Source organism: Artibeus jamaicensis, unplaced genomic scaffold, assembly GCF_021234435.1.
Source record: "Artibeus jamaicensis isolate MK-2021 breed Jamaican fruit bat unplaced genomic scaffold, CSHL_Jam_final contig_3290, whole genome shotgun sequence".
NCBI lineage: Eukaryota > Metazoa > Chordata > Mammalia > Chiroptera > Phyllostomidae > Artibeus > Artibeus jamaicensis.
Window position 1 is genome coordinate 505,639 of NW_026521779.1, and position 16,815 is coordinate 522,453.

The 16,815-nt window shown below is 47.0% G+C and overlaps 1 protein-coding gene across 7 annotated transcripts in view; it reads left to right on the forward strand.

Annotated features, from left to right (window-relative positions):
• ADGRL1 (adhesion G protein-coupled receptor L1) overlaps positions 1-7,695 on the forward strand; it is a 45,261-nt gene extending 37,566 nt beyond the window's left edge. For 6 of the 7 annotated variants that reach the window (XM_053663765.1, XM_053663764.1, XM_037145816.2 and 3 more), the window contains 7 exons: positions 39-130; positions 1,147-1,315; positions 2,550-2,678; positions 2,863-2,959; positions 3,053-3,181; positions 3,357-3,374; positions 3,824-7,695. In XM_053663765.1, coding sequence (XP_053519740.1) covers positions 39-130; positions 1,147-1,315; positions 2,550-2,678; positions 2,863-2,959; positions 3,053-3,181; positions 3,357-3,374; positions 3,824-4,566 — 1,377 coding nt within the window. In that variant the 3' untranslated portion in view covers positions 4,567-7,695. The remainder of the gene's footprint in view (positions 1-38; positions 131-1,146; positions 1,316-2,549; positions 2,679-2,862; positions 2,960-3,052; positions 3,182-3,356; positions 3,375-3,823) is intronic. The other variant, XM_053663766.1, reaches the window with a different exon arrangement.
• The last annotated feature ends 9,120 nt before the right edge of the window (positions 7,696-16,815 follow it).

Genomic DNA, 16,815 nt, shown 5'->3' on the forward strand with positions numbered 1-16,815 from the left:
CAGCCCCAGCACAGCCCCTCCCCTTGTCCTGCCCCCAGGTGAACCTGGTGTTCCTTATGGTGACCCTGCACAAGATGATCCGGAGCTCGTCTGTGCTCAAGCCCGACTCTAGTCGCCTCGACAACATTAAGTGAGCACCCCCTCCTTGCACCTCTGTCCCCTAAAGCTCCACACTGGCCTAGCCTAAAATGTGATGCTGTCACCTGTGTTGTCACACAACATGATTTTTTAAAAAATATTGTCCATATGTCTTGTCAGTAGATCGCTTAAAAATTTTTTTTAATTGAGGAAGGAGGGAGTGGGGAAGGAGAGAGAAACATCAATTTGTTGTTCTACTTATTTACATAGTCATTGATTATTTCTTATATGTGCCCTGACTGGGGATCAAACTGCAACCTTCCTGTATCAGACAATACTCTTAACCAACTGAACTACCCAGCCAGGGCCCACAATGTGATTTAAGGACAAAAATGGTATTTTATCATGCTTGTTATATATATACACTTAATGAGTATTTAAAAACCTGGCATTAGCCCATTCAGTTTCTGGTTTGGGGGACAACAATGCTTAGGGCAACACTGAATTCAGAAAGTGAATCTAACCCTGGCTGGTGTGGCTCAGTGGATTGAGCACTGGCCTGTGAACTGAAAGGGTCACTAGTTTGATTCCCTGTCAAGGCATACGCCTGGGTTGCGGGCCAGGTCCCCAGTAGGGGGCGTGTGAGAGGCAACCGATTAGCTTTTGTCTCATACATCAGTGTTTCCCTCCCTCTCTTTCTTCCTCCTTTCCCCTCTCTTGAAAAGTAAATAAACAGAGTCTTTACATAAAAACAAAAGAAGTCTTATTTTAAGGCCATCTAAAGATAAGTGAGCAGCAAAAGATAGTTTAAGGGTCTGGAAATATGGCCAAAAGGATGAAGGATGCAGGGGAAGCACTGTTCACGAACTTCAACCTTCAACCCCCAACCTCTGCCTGCCCCTCAGGCCCAGGCTGGGTGCAAGTGTTGCTGGGCATGCTACTCCCCTGAGGCAGACTCACCCAGGTGGGTCTTTGCAGACAGCGTCCAGGTCCAAAGAGGCCAATGGGGGAGGCATCTCCCCTGGCAGGGACTCTGACATTCCTGTCCCTTCTCCCTACCCACCCCAGATCCTGGGCCCTGGGGGCCATCGCACTGCTCTTCCTGCTGGGCCTCACCTGGGCTTTTGGCCTCCTCTTCATCAACAAAGAGTCAGTAGTCATGGCTTATCTCTTCACCACCTTCAACGCCTTCCAAGGGGTGTTCATCTTTGTCTTTCACTGCGCCTTACAGAAGAAGGTGAGATCAGGGACAAGGTCCAGGTGCCTGCCTTCTTCGGTGGCCTGTGTCCGCTTCAAGGGGAATGTGGGTTCAGGCTCACAGAGGATTTAACTGAGGGTAAAGAAGGCACTGAAAAAGAAGTGGACAGAGGACTGGAAGAGCAAGAAAGCAGGATAGCTTTAGGACGTGGTGACAGGGGCTCTCCCCAGGGTGTGGGGCATGAAGCAGGCGTGCAAAATGGAGATGACTGGACACCATCCAGACAGACATCTCCTACTTTAATAGTCCTGGGACAAACTATGAGTCTCGTGGTGATAAGAAGTTTTCTTTTTAAATAAAACGTGTTGAAATCTAAATTTTAAGAAAGTAAATGAAAGAAATAATAGAAGTGGAGGAAAGTGAAGAGAGCATACAGGGTATACATGACTCAAAGTTGTGGAAACTTGGTTCTTAAGGCAGTGGGGACCCCTGTCAGGCTGTTGTTAGTCTGGGGAGACAATAGGGTGGATGAGGCTAAGATTGGGGATGAAGGAGGCAGCAATCAGAGAGTCCTGCAAAGTTTTCTGTGTCTCTCCTCTCAAAACTGGTGGCCCCCATTGGACATACAGGGACAGTAACATCCTTACAGGAGCCCCAGGCCCATGTGGCCTGACAAGGGCCTTCTTTTCAACTGTACCTTCCTGTTCTCTTAGACACCCAGACATGGACCCTCCTCAGGGCTTGTCCCCTGTTCCTCTCCAGATTTCCACAGGGCCTGCTGCTGTATTTTTCTCAAGTCTTTGCCAAAATGGCTGCTTCTCAGTGAGACCTCTCCTGATCTATTTGAAATCAGCACACCACCTCCAGCCCCCACCACCACAAGCACTGTCCCTTCCCAGCCATAGGTTTCTTCACAATGCCTAACATCATTAGACATTCTACATTATGTACTGATGTTTGCATCTGTGTCATGTCTGTTTACTAAAATAGCAGCTCTGGTAGGTAGGGCTTTGTGTCTTACTTGTTTTGACTATCCCCTGGGCTTAATCCACTCCTGACACATAAAGATGTTCATCGAAGAACTGTTGAGTCCATGGATGAGAAACTGGGGTGGAGGTGGAGAAAGGAAGATGGGCTTGAGTGGGAAGAGAGAGCCTACCTTTCTAGCTGCTGGGGAACAGGACAGGTTTCTGATGCCTGCCCATAGCTTGGTCTCTGGACTCCTGAGGCGGGGACAACCTGCTGCCAGCTGCCTGTCCTCTTTGCCTCCCAGGTGCACAAGGAGTACAGCAAGTGCCTGCGACACTCCTATTGCTGCATCCGCTCCCCACCTGGGGGCACTCACGGCTCACTCAAGACCTCAGCCATGCGGAGCAACACCCGCTACTACACAGGGACCCAGGTATCTGAGGTGGGGCTGGCCACCAGGCAGGGCTTCCCAGGGCTGAGTGTCGGATCCAGAGCCCCAGAGGCAGGGCAGTGCTTGGGGGCATGACCCTGGTGGTGCTCATCAAGCAAGTAGTCTCAGGAAGATCCTGGAGGGTGGGCAGCTTGAGGATCCCCTCATGTCTGGGCTGTGTCCTCAGAGCCGGATCCGGAGGATGTGGAATGATACCGTAAGGAAACAGACAGAATCCTCCTTCATGGCTGGTGACATCAACAGCACCCCCACACTAAATCGAGGTGAGACGGCATCACTTGCCCCTGGCTCCAGTCCCTTGAGATTCCTGGCCTATGGCTCTAGGTTGCTTTTTTGACCTCTAACCTCCTGGGCAGGTACCATGGGGAACCACCTGCTGACCAACCCTGTGCTGCAGCCCCGTGGGGGAACCAGCCCGTACAACACCCTCATTGCTGAGTCAGTGGGCTTCAACCCCTCCTCACCCCCTGTCTTCAACTCCCCAGGTGAGAGACTATTGTAGTGCTAGGAGAGGGCAACAGCCCAGATCAGGGAGCTTGGGGGGTCTGCGTCCTGAGGGGTCTTCACTTGGGTGTCTTCATGCCTCTTGAACTGAAACCTAGACTCAGCAATCCAAGCCCACTCACCTTCTTTCTTTTCCCTACTGGCTGGCACCTGCAGGGAGCTACCGGGAACCCAGTAAGTGTGACTTTCCTGGTACCATTTCCAAGGCTGGGAGGGGAACGAGACAGTGGCTCCCTCAAATGGCCTCACTTACTTAGGGAGGAGGACTCTGGGTGCTTCCTCTGTCCCCAGCATACACACATGCAATCTCTGGCTTGGTGGCTGGTGTCGCATTTGGACCTCAGGCGGAGAAAGAAGGTGATGAGGATCAGAGCACAGGAAATGGACCCAGTCACCCAGGTCTTCTCACATTGCTAAGATGCTGAGCCCCCAGTTGGAAGGGGACCCTAGGAAAACTGGTCTCTTCTCCCCGCTCCCACCAACCTGCATGGTGGGTGTCCACTGCCAGTGAGGAAGAGAGAATGAAAGACCCCAGTCCCCAGGGGCAGGGGTAAACCCTCAGTCCATGTGGCCTGCATCCTCGCTGTCTTGCCCTCCTCTTAAGCACCCCCTTTCTGCTGCAGAGCACCCCTTGGGAGGCCGGGAAGCCTGTGGCATGGACACACTGCCCCTCAATGGCAACTTCAACAACAGTTACTCCTTGCGAAGTGGGGATTTCCCTCCAGGGGATGGGGCACCAGAGCCACCCCGAGGCCGGAACCTGGCAGATGCTGCCGCCTTTGAGAAGATGATCATCTCGGAGCTGGTGCACAACAATCTTCGGGGCAGTAGCAGCGGGGCCAAGGGCCCTCCACCACCTGAGCCCCCTGTGCCACCTGTGCCAGGGGGTGGCAGTGAGGAAGAGGCGGGTGGGCCCGGGGGTGCTGACCGGGCAGAGATTGAACTTCTCTACAAGGCCCTGGAGGAGCCTCTGCTGCTGCCCCGGGCCCAGTCGGTGCTGTACCAGAGTGATCTGGACGAGTCAGAGAGCTGCACGGCGGAGGACGGGGCCACCAGCCGGCCCCTCTCCTCCCCTCCTGGCCGGGACTCCCTCTATGCCAGTGGGGCCAACCTTCGGGACTCGCCCTCCTACCCGGACAGCAGCCCTGAGGGGCCCAGTGAGGCCCTGCCCCCACCCCCTCCTGCACCCCCAGTTCCCCCTGAAATCTACTACACCTCGCGCCCACCTGCCCTGGTGGCTCGAAACCCCCTGCAGGGCTACTACCAGGTGCGGCGGCCCAGCCACGAAGGCTATTTGGCAGCCCCAGGCCTCGAGGGGCCAGGGCCTGATGGGGATGGGCAGATGCAGCTGGTTACCAGCCTCTAAGGGACCTCAAGGACCAGGGGCTGGTGGCCCGGGCCAGGGAGGGAACCCTGGGAAGGGCTCTGGTGGGAGAGGAGACTAAAGGAGGCAGTGGCTGGTGGGCCACCCTCCAGGCGTCCCTTGTCCGAGGTCCCTGTAGGCCCCTTGGGGGCTCTGCTGTGGGGACCTGAGGTGCAGGGTTCATAGACAGGGTTTTCCACCAGCCACATGCACCAGCTCGATTTGGGGGAAGTGCCATGAGGAGGAGCCAGGAGGTCCCCAGGGGAGTAAGGAAGGAGAAATTGGAAGGGTGCAGCCCACTCTTGACTTCCCCCTCCCCCCTACTCTTCCTACTATTGGAGGGAAATGAAGGATTGGTATCCCTGGGCCAAAGGCTCTGCTGGCTGAAACTTGTCAGTTGCTCCTCTTTCTGTAGCCAGAAATACTGGGCTGCACCAGGAGGGAGCAGCGGTGAGGGGGGCAGAAGGACAAAAGGACAGTTTCCTCCTGCACTACAGTTCCCTGCTCCCTGGAGACTGGGGCTTCTGGCCAAGGATATAAGCCCCAGAGCCAGCAGAATGGGCATTTGTGGCTGATGGTTTAAAGGTTGAATTTTCTCTGAAGCTCCTTCCCTCTGCTCTTAGTTCCTGCCTCCCCAGCAAGCCTGCCCCCTCAGCCCTCCTCAAGTGCACCCAATGACCCCCTCCCTTGGGGTGACTCCTGATGAAGCACAACTCCCCGAAGGGCCCCCAGCCCACAGGGGTGGCCATATTTGGGCAGTTCCTGTCCTGTGGGCTCAGCTATCTGGGGAGCAGATTTTGGGTCTGGATCTCCCTGGGGAGTGGGTCCTGGGCTTGGATCTTTCCCTAGGGGGCCCTTGTCCTCTTCCTCTCTCTTCCTCCCTTAATTGCTGTAAATATTTCAACGAAATGGAAAGACAAAAAAAAAAAAGAAAGAAAGAAAATCTCATCACTTGAAGCCACTGGGAGCCTGCGGCCCAGCCAGCCCAGGCTTTCTCCGGAGCAGAGTGCCGCCTCTGGGCCCTGGCAGCCAGGACTTCTCTGTATATGTGTGCATCCCCAGCCGAGTGGGCGGGCCGCCAGAACAGCTTTTTACAATCCAGAGACAAAAAAACCTAGAAGCAACAGCGAAACAAAGAACCCGTTTCCTTCCTGGCACCCGTTTCTGTCATCTCCTTCCCTGCTCCGCCTGCCCCTGGCATCAGTCAGCCTTCCTGGGGCGTGTACCTCACTGCCTGCCCCAGGACTGGGGACCTGTCTCCCCCTTCCCTCCCCACTGGGCCAGGGGAGGTACCCCTCACACCCAAAGATGCTTTTGCCAAGATGGCTGCGCTGTCCTTTTGAGTTCCTGCCTCTTGTCTTTTGCTTCTGGAATTCAGCTGGGGATGAGGAGCTGATTTCCTTCCTAGAAAGGTTGATGGGGGAAGGAAAACAAGGGCACCAGGGTTTGATGTGACTGAGGAGGGAGGGCTGGGAGTGATAAAATGGTCGTCTTTGGGAGTGGGGGGTTGGGGCACAAAGGTGAGAGATCACCTTCCCTACCCTACACCCTCCTGCACGGGAGGCAAAGCCAGGTACCAGGGCCTGGAGTCAGGACACCGTGTTCTGGGGGCTCAAGCGCAAACCTGTGGACTCTAAAAGTGTCAGGCTTAACATGTCTCCTGAGTACCTCTTCTAGCCCCATCCTCTCTAACCTGTCACCCTGGCCCTCCCAGAGCCCCCCCCAACTGGGGGGGAGTAACATAGTCCCATTTCCATACTAACCCAGCCCCATAATTGCCATTTCCCCAGGGGTGGCCCTCACCTCTGTTCTGACCCCTCCCTTGTCTCTTTTGTCCCTCTTTTCTCACAAGTGCCATGAGTTTTCAAACATCTTTGGGTCTCAGCCTGCTGCTGCCATGAACTTCTTTGGGTTATGGGGGAGGGGTTCTAGGGAGGAACTAGGGAAAAAGGACAGGTAGGTGGCTGGAGGGGCCCTTTTTGCTGCTAGAAAGCCCCTCCCTTCTCGGGAGCTGGGGCTGGCTTGTCCCCATCAGGGGAGAAGGGGTCAGACCAAAGATGGTGGTTTGTCCCATGTAGGGGGACAGGAGTGGGGAAAAGGCAGTGTTGGGTTCCATCTCTGGCTTTTTCTGGTAGGGAGGCTTTCACCAGAAGAGCATGGGTGAGTCAGGACCCAGAAGAGAATAAGGGTGGGTACTAGCTTGCCCAGGTGGCTTTGTGAGGAGGGTGGGAGCCAGCTCCATGGCCTTCCTTGGCTTTAGGAGGCCAGGAGTTTGCTCCACTGTGGGAGGGACAGCTGGAGGTCTGAGATGCTGGTGGGAAACAAGGGTAGATGGAGAAGCTGGCCTGACCCAGGCACCAGCCCAGCTAGAGACAGAGGCTGCCTCTGACACCAGCAAGGGGGCTGGAAGAGTTGGCAGGGTGGGAGAGTTTCCAGGGGGACTGGAGGCACGCAAGGAGCCCCTCATCCTCTTCCCCTGCCCAGCCCTCTTTTTATCTCTAGACTGACAATCAAAGAAAGAGAGGGTGCAGTGGGTCCCTTGGTTCCCATTTCAGCCAGAATCACCAAGGTGAATTCCTAGGCCTCAAAGCTATGTGGCAGGGCCCCCTGGTGGGGCTGAACACCACTGCAGTCCAGTGCAAAGCCACCATCGAGAGCCCAGGTGTTCGTCCCCCCCACCCCAACCAGACCTGGTGCCTTGACGCCCCCAACCCCAGCTGGGACGGTATAGAGAAGGAAGGGTCTTGGTTTCCTCTCCTATTCCCTTCCTTGGGCTCCTGAATTTACTTGCTTCTAAATCTTGTTATTTTTATTTGGGTTTTGTTTATTTGTTTTTCTCTTGGTTTCCCTTGCCTTCCTTTCTCTGTGTCTCCACCTCTATTCCCATTTTTTTCCTTGCTGTCTCTGTGTTCCTCTTCTCTCACCCTCAATTTCTCCTTGTCCATTCAGGCTTCCTGCCCTCCATGCCCCCAGTCCCTCCTTGGTCTCCTTTTCGATATGCCAAACCAATTTTGGGTCGAGTGCATTTAACGAGAACAAAACAAAAGGCTCATAACAACAAGAACGTTTCAGAAAAAAAGTTTTAAAAAATTGTTGAGTCAAAAAAAATAAAGAAATTAAGATTTCTTGGAATGATGAATTGTGTGACTCTTTGGGGAGTGAGAAACAGGTGAGTGGACAGAGCGTCTAGATGAGGCTTTGACACTGGGGGGCATGCACTGCAACACTTGGAATCTACAGCAGAGGGCTAGAGTCACAAAATTGTCCAGAACATGGTAGGTTCCTGGGCCTGAGCAGTAATTCAGGTGTTTTTCTTTGAATCCTCATAAACACTGTAGGGTGGGTGAAGGTTATTAGAACTCCACTTTCAAAACAGCTTTCAGAGCCTGGATGCATATACCAAGGGTCTCTGGGCATGGTAACTGTGCCATGTGTCTTCTGAAGCCTTTCCTGGCCCAACAAGTGCCCACAGGCTGTATTAGCAAGCATAGGGATTTCATCCTGCCCACCTGAGTCCTAGACTCCCACACACTACTGGAATATGCTTTTTTGAAAGTGACAACACAATGGGGTTGCATCATGTACTTTGCATCCTCAAAAAGAACTGCCGGTGCTGAGAAACGACCAGTCAAACCGTGAAAGCATCTCTCCATGCCCCTCTGCCTGCCATACCTGCATCCAGAACACCACATTCCCATTTCTCCTCCCACCTCCCCAGCCACTACTTTCTAGTCCTAGTTGCTGGTTCCTTCTCATCTCTGGACCCTCTTCACATTGGCAAGGCCAGGACCTCAGCCTTGGACCTTTTCCCTACCTACTCTGGGAGAGCTTGGTCCATCTCATGGTTTTAAATGCTATCTATATACTGATGAGTCCTGAGCATAGAGTTGCCGTCTAAACTTGCCCTTGAGCTCCAGACTTACATTCATCCAACATCCCACTCCACATCTACCCCCTGGGTGTCCGGTAGGATCTCAAACCTAATCTGTCCTAAACCCAGTTCCTGACCACCACTCCCCAGCTCCTCCCAAATGCTTCATCACCTCAAGTAATGGCCAAATCCATCCCAAGACTCAAGCTAAAATCCTTGGAGCTTCTCTTGAACTCATCTCCTTGTCTCATATTATACAGCTGACAGTAAATGCAATGGCAGCTCTAATGTTAAAATGTCCAGTATTAACTAGTTCTTGCCATTTTGCTCCAAGCCAACCCTGTCTCACATCAGGAGCACTGCAATGGTCCCCTTACTAGCTCCCTTGTTCCTCTACAGGCTTTTTTCAACACAGAAACCAGAGTGATCTCAGTAAGCATATTTTGTCCTTCCTCTGCTCAAAACTATCTAATGGCCTTCTCTCTTGCCCAGATGAAAGGACAAGGTCAGCACAATAGCTGACAAGGCCCTCCAGCATCAGATATCATCCCCATGGCTCCCCTCCTTCCTCCTTCTGTGCCAGCACACTGGGATCCTCATCTGCAACCACGCAGACACTCTCCTGCCTGCCTCAGGGCATTTGCATTGGCTGTTGCAGCAGGGCTCATGCAAATCTGAGCTTCCCAGCAGGCTACTCCATTCAAACTGCAATTGGTCATTCCAGAACTCCCTAATCCTGCTCTAGCTTTTTCTCTCATAGTACTCCCATCCCACAAACTAAGTTTGGTTTTTTTTGCTTGTTTATTGTCTGCCTCCCCAACTAGAATGGTGTTTTCACTTCTGTTACCCAGAGCCAGTTCAGTAGTTAAACTTAATTATACATGATTTTGACCTCATGGTCTGATTTTGAAATATAATCCTGGCCTAAGATGAGATTCCACAACATGGGGTTCTTCTGCCTTTGTGTCCTTTACTCTCCCCAGCTCTACACACATCCTTCCCCACTAAACACACAGTAGACATAGCACAATTTACAATAGCCCAGAGTTGGAAGCAACCTAGGTGCCCATCAGTAAATGAATGGATCAAAAAATTATGGTACATATACACAATGGAATTTTTTAAAGATTTTATTTATCTTTAGAGGGGGAGGGGAGGAGAGAGGGAGAGAAATATCAATGTATGGTTGCCTCTCATGTGTCCCCTGATGGGAACTGGCCTGCAACCCAGGCATGTGCCCTTACTGGGAATCGAACCACGATTCTTTGATTTGCAGGCCCGTGCTCAATCCACTGAGCTACACCAGCCATGGCTACACAATGGAATTTTATGCAGCAGAAAGAAAGAGCTCCTACCCTTTGCAACAGCATAGATGGAAATGGAAAACATTATGCTGAGTGGAATAAGCCAGGCATTGAAAGACAAATACCATATGATCTCATCTTTAACAGGAAGCTAAACAACAAAACAAACAAGCAAGCAAAATATAACCAAAGACACTGAAATAGAGAACAGGTGGACAGTGACCAGAGGGGAGAGGGGAGGGAATTTCAGGGGAAAAAGGGGAAGGATTTACAGGAACTAGTATAAAGGACACATGGATAACTACTAAGGGGGGTGGAAATGAAAGGGAGGTGGGGAGTACTGGGGGGTTGGCTGGGATGGGAGTAACAGATAGAAAACTGTACTTGAACAACAATTAAATTTAAACACCACCAACAACACACAGTAGAAATCTGCTGGGCCAGACAACCAATGACCCTCAGGCAGTTATTAGTGGTACCAATTTGCACACATGCAGGAATTAACATTTATATTGAGATTTGCCATTTCAAAGATCTTTTCTACATTTCATCTCATTTAAATGTCACAAGGTATATATTATTATCCCTATTTATCAGATGAGAAAACTGAAGTAAGAGAACTGAAGTAAGAGTGATCAAATAAGATTACTAAGCAAGTTCACAGTGCCTACCTACACTCTGTAGATGCTTTACATCTGCTATCCAATATAAGCCTTTCAATGACCCAGTGGAGTAGGTGTTATTTAGCCCCATTTACAGCTGCAGGAACTGAAGCCCAGAAAAGTTTAGAGAACATCCCCAAATGGTTAGAGAATATATCCACACTCACTTAGCTAATAAGAAAGAGCTGGACTAGGCCTCTATCTTGGTCTTCTGAACCCAGGGCTGCTTCTAGGACTGTTTGCAGCCAGTCACAGTTGTCTACTCCCCATCACTGTCCCACTTGGCATACAGTAAAGGAGACTGACAACCTGGCACCTCAAGTCAGAGGAAATTCCCATTGACTACACCACACCCTGATCGTCCCTATGTAGCTAGTATTAGGACTGTCTAGAGTTGACCCGTGGGAATCAAGCCAGAGGAAAGTCCTTAATTCAGATCAATAGAGGAGCCTCTTCAGATCCCCAAGGGGCTAAAAACACTGGGCACCTCTGCCCTTGAGAAAACTGACTCTCCCACAAACCCTTGGGAAGGCCTGGGGGAGCAGGGCTGAGGCTAGTCCTTCAACCCTTCATTTCAAGGTTAGTCTGCTCCACTTTTACCCTTTCAAACATTGCAGTCATGGAAATCGGCAGTGATGACAGGCCCCTGCTGGCTTCTCCCTTCCCATTTATATCAATCACTTTTCACTTGACCTAGATTCTCCTTGACCAAAACTGTTGCAGCTGCGACTCTTTCCAGTCTGTTCTGTCTCACTGTCTTCCACCACCCTCTGCCTCTGTCCAAGTAACCTCAGCTTCTCACAATTGAAGTCCTCACTTTAACTCAACCAGTTCTCTCCTGGGAATTGATCCTACGGAATTGCACATGGCCATAAAGACTCAGTGGCAGGCCCTGACTGTGGCTCAGTGAGTTGGATATCATCCTGCAAACCTAAAATCTGCCCATTAAATTCCCAGTCAGGGTACTAGTTGGGAGTGAGAGAGAGGCAAACAGCTGATCACTGTTTCTCTCACATATTGATGTTTTTCTCTTTCTCCCTCTGTTCCCCTCTCTCTAAAAGTAAATAAATAAAATCTAAAAGAAAAAAAGACTCAGTGGAAAGATTTGCTGTAGACAGGCTTCTAAGAGTAAAACATAAGGAATAATTTAAAATTTCAGCATAAAAAACAGTTATATAAATTGTGTACATCAATACAAACAGAATACCATGCAACAATTAAAAATGATGATGTAAGCCCTGGCTAGTGTAGCTCAGTGGATTGAGCATGGGCCTGCAAACCAAAAGATCGCAGTTCAATTCCCCATCAGGGCACATGCCTGGGTTGCAGGCCAGTTCCCAGCAGGGACCAATTCCCAGCACGGACCAGTTCCCAGCAGGGGATGCACCAAAAGCAACCATACATTGATATTTCTCTCCTTCCCTTCCCTTCTAAAGATAAATAAAAAAATTTTTTAAATGATGATGTAGAATAACATTAAATGGTGTGGAAATATATTAGTAGTATTAAGTGTAAAATCTGGATATAAGGCTGCCCCAGTTTTTAAGTTAATTTATATGCAAAAAGTGTGTATACATATATAAAATCGTGTATGTGTGCATGTATATGTATGTGTGCATTATATATACCAAAATATTAACAGCTTATCAGTAGTAAGTTTTACTTTCTCGAAAATCTGTTGTTTTTGTTTTTGCATTAAACATATATTACTTTGTCATAGGAAAAAGTATTTGTGTGTCCTACTTTCTGTGGAAGAAGAAAGACCAAGAATAACCAATATAATTAGAAGAAGAAAAGAACACAATGGGGACTAGCCCAGCCAAGATTAGTTATAGTGTGATAATATTTAAGATGATGTGGTATTGGCACAGGAAGAGACAGACAGGCTAATGAAGAGACCTGCGACTAGATGGAAACCTGCTCTAGACACAGATTGTAAGTCTCTAATAGGGAAAGAATAGATTAGTCCAGAGGATCTCAAATGTTGTAGTATTGGGATCCCTTTACCATCTTAAAAATTAACAAGGATGGCCCTGGCTGGCATAGCTCAGTGGATTGAGTGTGGGCCTGTAAACCAAAGGATCACGGTTCAATTCCCAGTCAGGGCACATGCCTGGGTTGCAGGCCAGTTCCCATCAGGGGACACACGAGCGGCAACCATACATTGATATTTCTCTCCCTCTCTCCTTCCCCTCCCCTGTAAAGATAAATAAATAAAAATTTTAAAAAAATTAACAAGGATGAGGGGATGACCAGGTGAAGCACAGAAAATTTCAGGGTAGTAAAAAAAAAAAATTAAAAACACAACTCTGTATGAGACTATATACATTTGTCCAAACCTACAGAATATATAACACAAGAGTAAACCCTAATGTAAACTATGGATCTCATGCTCTGATAATGATATGTTCACATAGTTTCATCAATTATAACAGATTCACCACCCTCGTGGGGATTTAATGGTGGGGGAGCCCTGACTGGTGTGGCTCAGTTGGTTGGACTTTATCCCACAAAGTAAAAGGTCAGGCTGGGTTGCAGGTTTGGTCCCAAGTCTACACAAGGCAACTGATTGATGTTTCCCTTTCACATGGCTAATTTTCTCCCTGTTTCTCCCTCCCTTGCCCTCTCTAAAAATAAAGAAAATCTTTTAAAAAAATGGTGGGGAAGGCTACGCATGGTGGGGGCAGGGAGTATATGGGAAATCTCTGTACCTTACTCTCAATTTTCCTGTAAACCTAAAGCTGCTCTAAAAAAAAAAAATTAAGTCTTTTAAAAATACTACTGGGGAGCTATTGTTTATATATATGTATAGGGATTATATTTATTTATATTGACTCACTTGGAAATTAAAACTGACAAAAAATTTTAAATAACTAACTCAAATCAGTGAATAAATCCATTAGATGTTAACATAAATAACCTACATTATAAAAAATATTTTTTAAAAAAGCAGTGAAAAGAATGGCATCATTTTACACTTTTGTAAAGCTCCTACTAGCATAATGAAAGAAGTCAGCTACAGTCATTCTCATATAGGCTTCTGCAATCAATCTGTTGCAATATGCTGTTTTGAAGTATATGAAGAAAATCCCTCACACAGATAAGTAGTTATAAAAGCAAGGAGTGTTACAGCCTTTTCAGCTAATTGGGGATATTCTACTCTGTTACTACACCAAAACTCAACAAGTGAAGGTGTAGTTTTACAAAGTGAAATATGAAACTGTATCAATGAACTTTTTTACTGGGTTGCATTGAAACTTATTGCCTATCCTACAGTTTTAATTGATCTTTTCCTTATGCATAATTTTGTAACATCATGCATTGGTCTTTTGGAAAATATTGATCTACTGAGTTATTACATTTCACTATACAATATTTTGAAAGTCATTGTTTGTTAATATCACTACTGATCTCATCAAAAAGCTTTTATATATTGAAAAGTTGCCAGATTCATGGTGGTGAGTAAGTTTCCCAAACATCTAAGTTTTGCTTGAAAGCTCGAACTTTATCATTGGCAACAATCATCAGTTGTCATTACAGTGACTAACTTACTTCAATTCTGAGAAAATATCTGACAAACTTCAATTCTGTGAAAATATCTGTTAAATATCCTAATCTGAGTAACTATAGGCTGTCATTCTTTCTAGTAAAAAGGGTGAAAAAAGTCATGAAAAAAAATCACCAGTTTTACCTCAATTCAAACAATTGTTTGAGTATATTACTTAAACTGCCATCATTCTTCAGCATGCAATAGAAGTCCTCTATGCAAACTTCTCATTTCAGCACACAGAATATTAAAAGGACCTGCTGCAGGGCTAAGCTTTAACACAATTACTACTTTTCACTGCTTCTTCACAGACATTCTTAAGTGAAAGTATTTTGTTTAACATTTAGTGTGTGGTGGTGAGGAATACAATAACTACTGCTACCATGACACTGCATTGATTCTTGCTAAGGTACCAGCAGTTTTACCCATCATTGCTTTATACCAATAATTCACATGATGACACAGCACAAATGAGAAAGGCGAATAACTCCTTAAAATTATGATAAAAATAGTTTATCTCCTAAAAGGATCTTGAGAATCCCCAGAAGATCACATTTTGAGAACCACTGGACTACTCAATAAATGGAACTAAGACAACTGGTTATCCATGTGAAAAAATAAACAAAAATAAAGTGTTTGCTTTGGCTGATGTGGCTCAGTGGATTGAGTGCTGGCCTGCAAAGTGAAAGGTTGTCAGTTCAGTTCCTGGTCAGGATACATACCTGGGTGGCAGGCCAGGTCCGCAGTTGGGGGCATGCAAGAAGTGAGCAACCAATCAACATTTCTCTCCCTCTCTTTCTCCCTCTCTTCCCCTCTCTGTAAACATAAATAAATAAGCCCTGGCTGCTGTAGATCAGTGGGTTGAGTGCAGGCTACAAACCAAAGGGTCACCAGTTCTATTACCAGTCAGGGCACATGCCTGGGTTGTAGGCCAGGTCCTCAGCAGGGGCCATGTGAGAGGCAACCACAAATTAATGTTTCTCTCCCTCTCTTTAGCCCTCCCTTCCCCTCTCTCTAAATATAAATAAATAAAATCTTTTGAAAATAAATAAATAAAATATTTAAAAAAATAAAGTCCAGGAAGATTTTTTTAAAGCTAAAAATGAAAAGTAAAACTTCTAGAAGAAAACACGGTAGGATATCTTATTGACCTCAGGGTAAGATTTCTTAAGCAAGGCCAAAAACCTACAAAATATGTAGATAGATTGATCATTCTGATGACATTAAAATAACAATAGTAATAAATTCTGAAGATCAAAAATCACTATAGAAATGAAAAGACAAACCTCAGATGTGAAAAGAACTCCTGAACTCAGTAAGATAAAGACAACCCAGCAGGAAAGTGGGCAAAGATACAAATAAGCAATTAACTAAAGGCAAAGAATCAATAAACATATTAAAATAGTTCAACCTCACCAATAATCAGGCCAATGCAGACTGAAACCACTAATTCACATCTATCCAAAGGACAAAAATGTAGAAGTGTGGTAATGCCAAGCATTGATAAGGACACCAAGCAATAGCAGGACTGCTGTTGGGAGTGAGAACTGAGATGAACTTTTCATTTTGAAGAGCAAACTGTCATTGTTTAGTAAAGGTGAATATTCCCATAACCTATTAGCCAGCAATTCAACTCCTAGGTATGTATCCTAGACAAACTCCTGCCTGTGTACACAAGGAGACATATACAATATATGCTGTAGCACTGTTTGTAAGAGTAGAAAACTAGAAGTAACCTAAAAATCAACCAAGAGGTGAATGGATACATAAACACTGTCCAACAAAACTTTCTATGATCATAGAAGTGTTCTCCATCCATGCTGCCCAATGTGGTAGCCACTAGCCACAGGTAACTAACTATTAAACATATGAAATGTGGCTGGGCCCTGGCTGGTGTAGCTCCACGGATTGAGCGCGGGCCTGTGAACCAAGGGATCTCGGTTCGATTCCCAGTCAGGGCACATGCCTGGGTTGCGGGCCAGTTTCCAGCCAAGAATGCATGAGAGGCAACCATACACTGGTGTTTCTCTCCCTCTCTCTTTTCCTTCCCTCTCACCTCTAAAGATGAATGAATAAAAATCTAAAAAAAAAAAAAAAAAGAAATGTGGCTGGTATGGCTGGAGAAATAAATTTCCCCATGTGGCTAGTGGATACATTAGACAGTAGAGCTTTCTAGTAGTGAAAATAAATGAATTAGAGCTATATACATACATGTGTCAACATAGATAAATATCAAAAGCATTATATTAGACAGAAAAAATGTTTCATAAGGTAGGACAGGGACTAGAGTGAAGCAAGTGAGGTGTCTAGGGTGAAAATTTTAGGAGGCACTCACCCTCAGGAGTGAGCATGTCAAATTTTGTCCCCTATGTGCCTTGCCTTACCCTAGATCCAGCCCTATCAGGATATATCACAGTGTGATACTGTGTCAGGTTCCCCAAGATCACCTCCAGTTCAGTGACTCTCTAGGAAGACTCAGAGGATGTAGCACATAGTTATATGCATGGCTATGATTTCTTACAATGAAAGAATACAAAGTAAATTAGCCAAGGGAAAAGGTGCATGGGTTGCAGTCTGGAGGAAACCAGGCGCAAGCTTCCAAGAGTCCTCTCCAGTAGAGTCACATGGGAAGTGTTTAGTTCCTGCAGCAGAGCTATGACAACTAACGTAAAATGTCTACTAAGGAAGCTCATTAGTTACTCAGTGCTAAGGTATTTATTGGGGGCTGATCAAGTACCAAAATTCCAGACACTAGAAAGAAAGCAGGTGTTTAACAAACCACACTGTACAAATAGTTTAGGCATCACAAGCCACTTTTATTATTCAGAGACAGGAGGGAACCCTCCTAAAATCTAAGTTCCTAGCCAA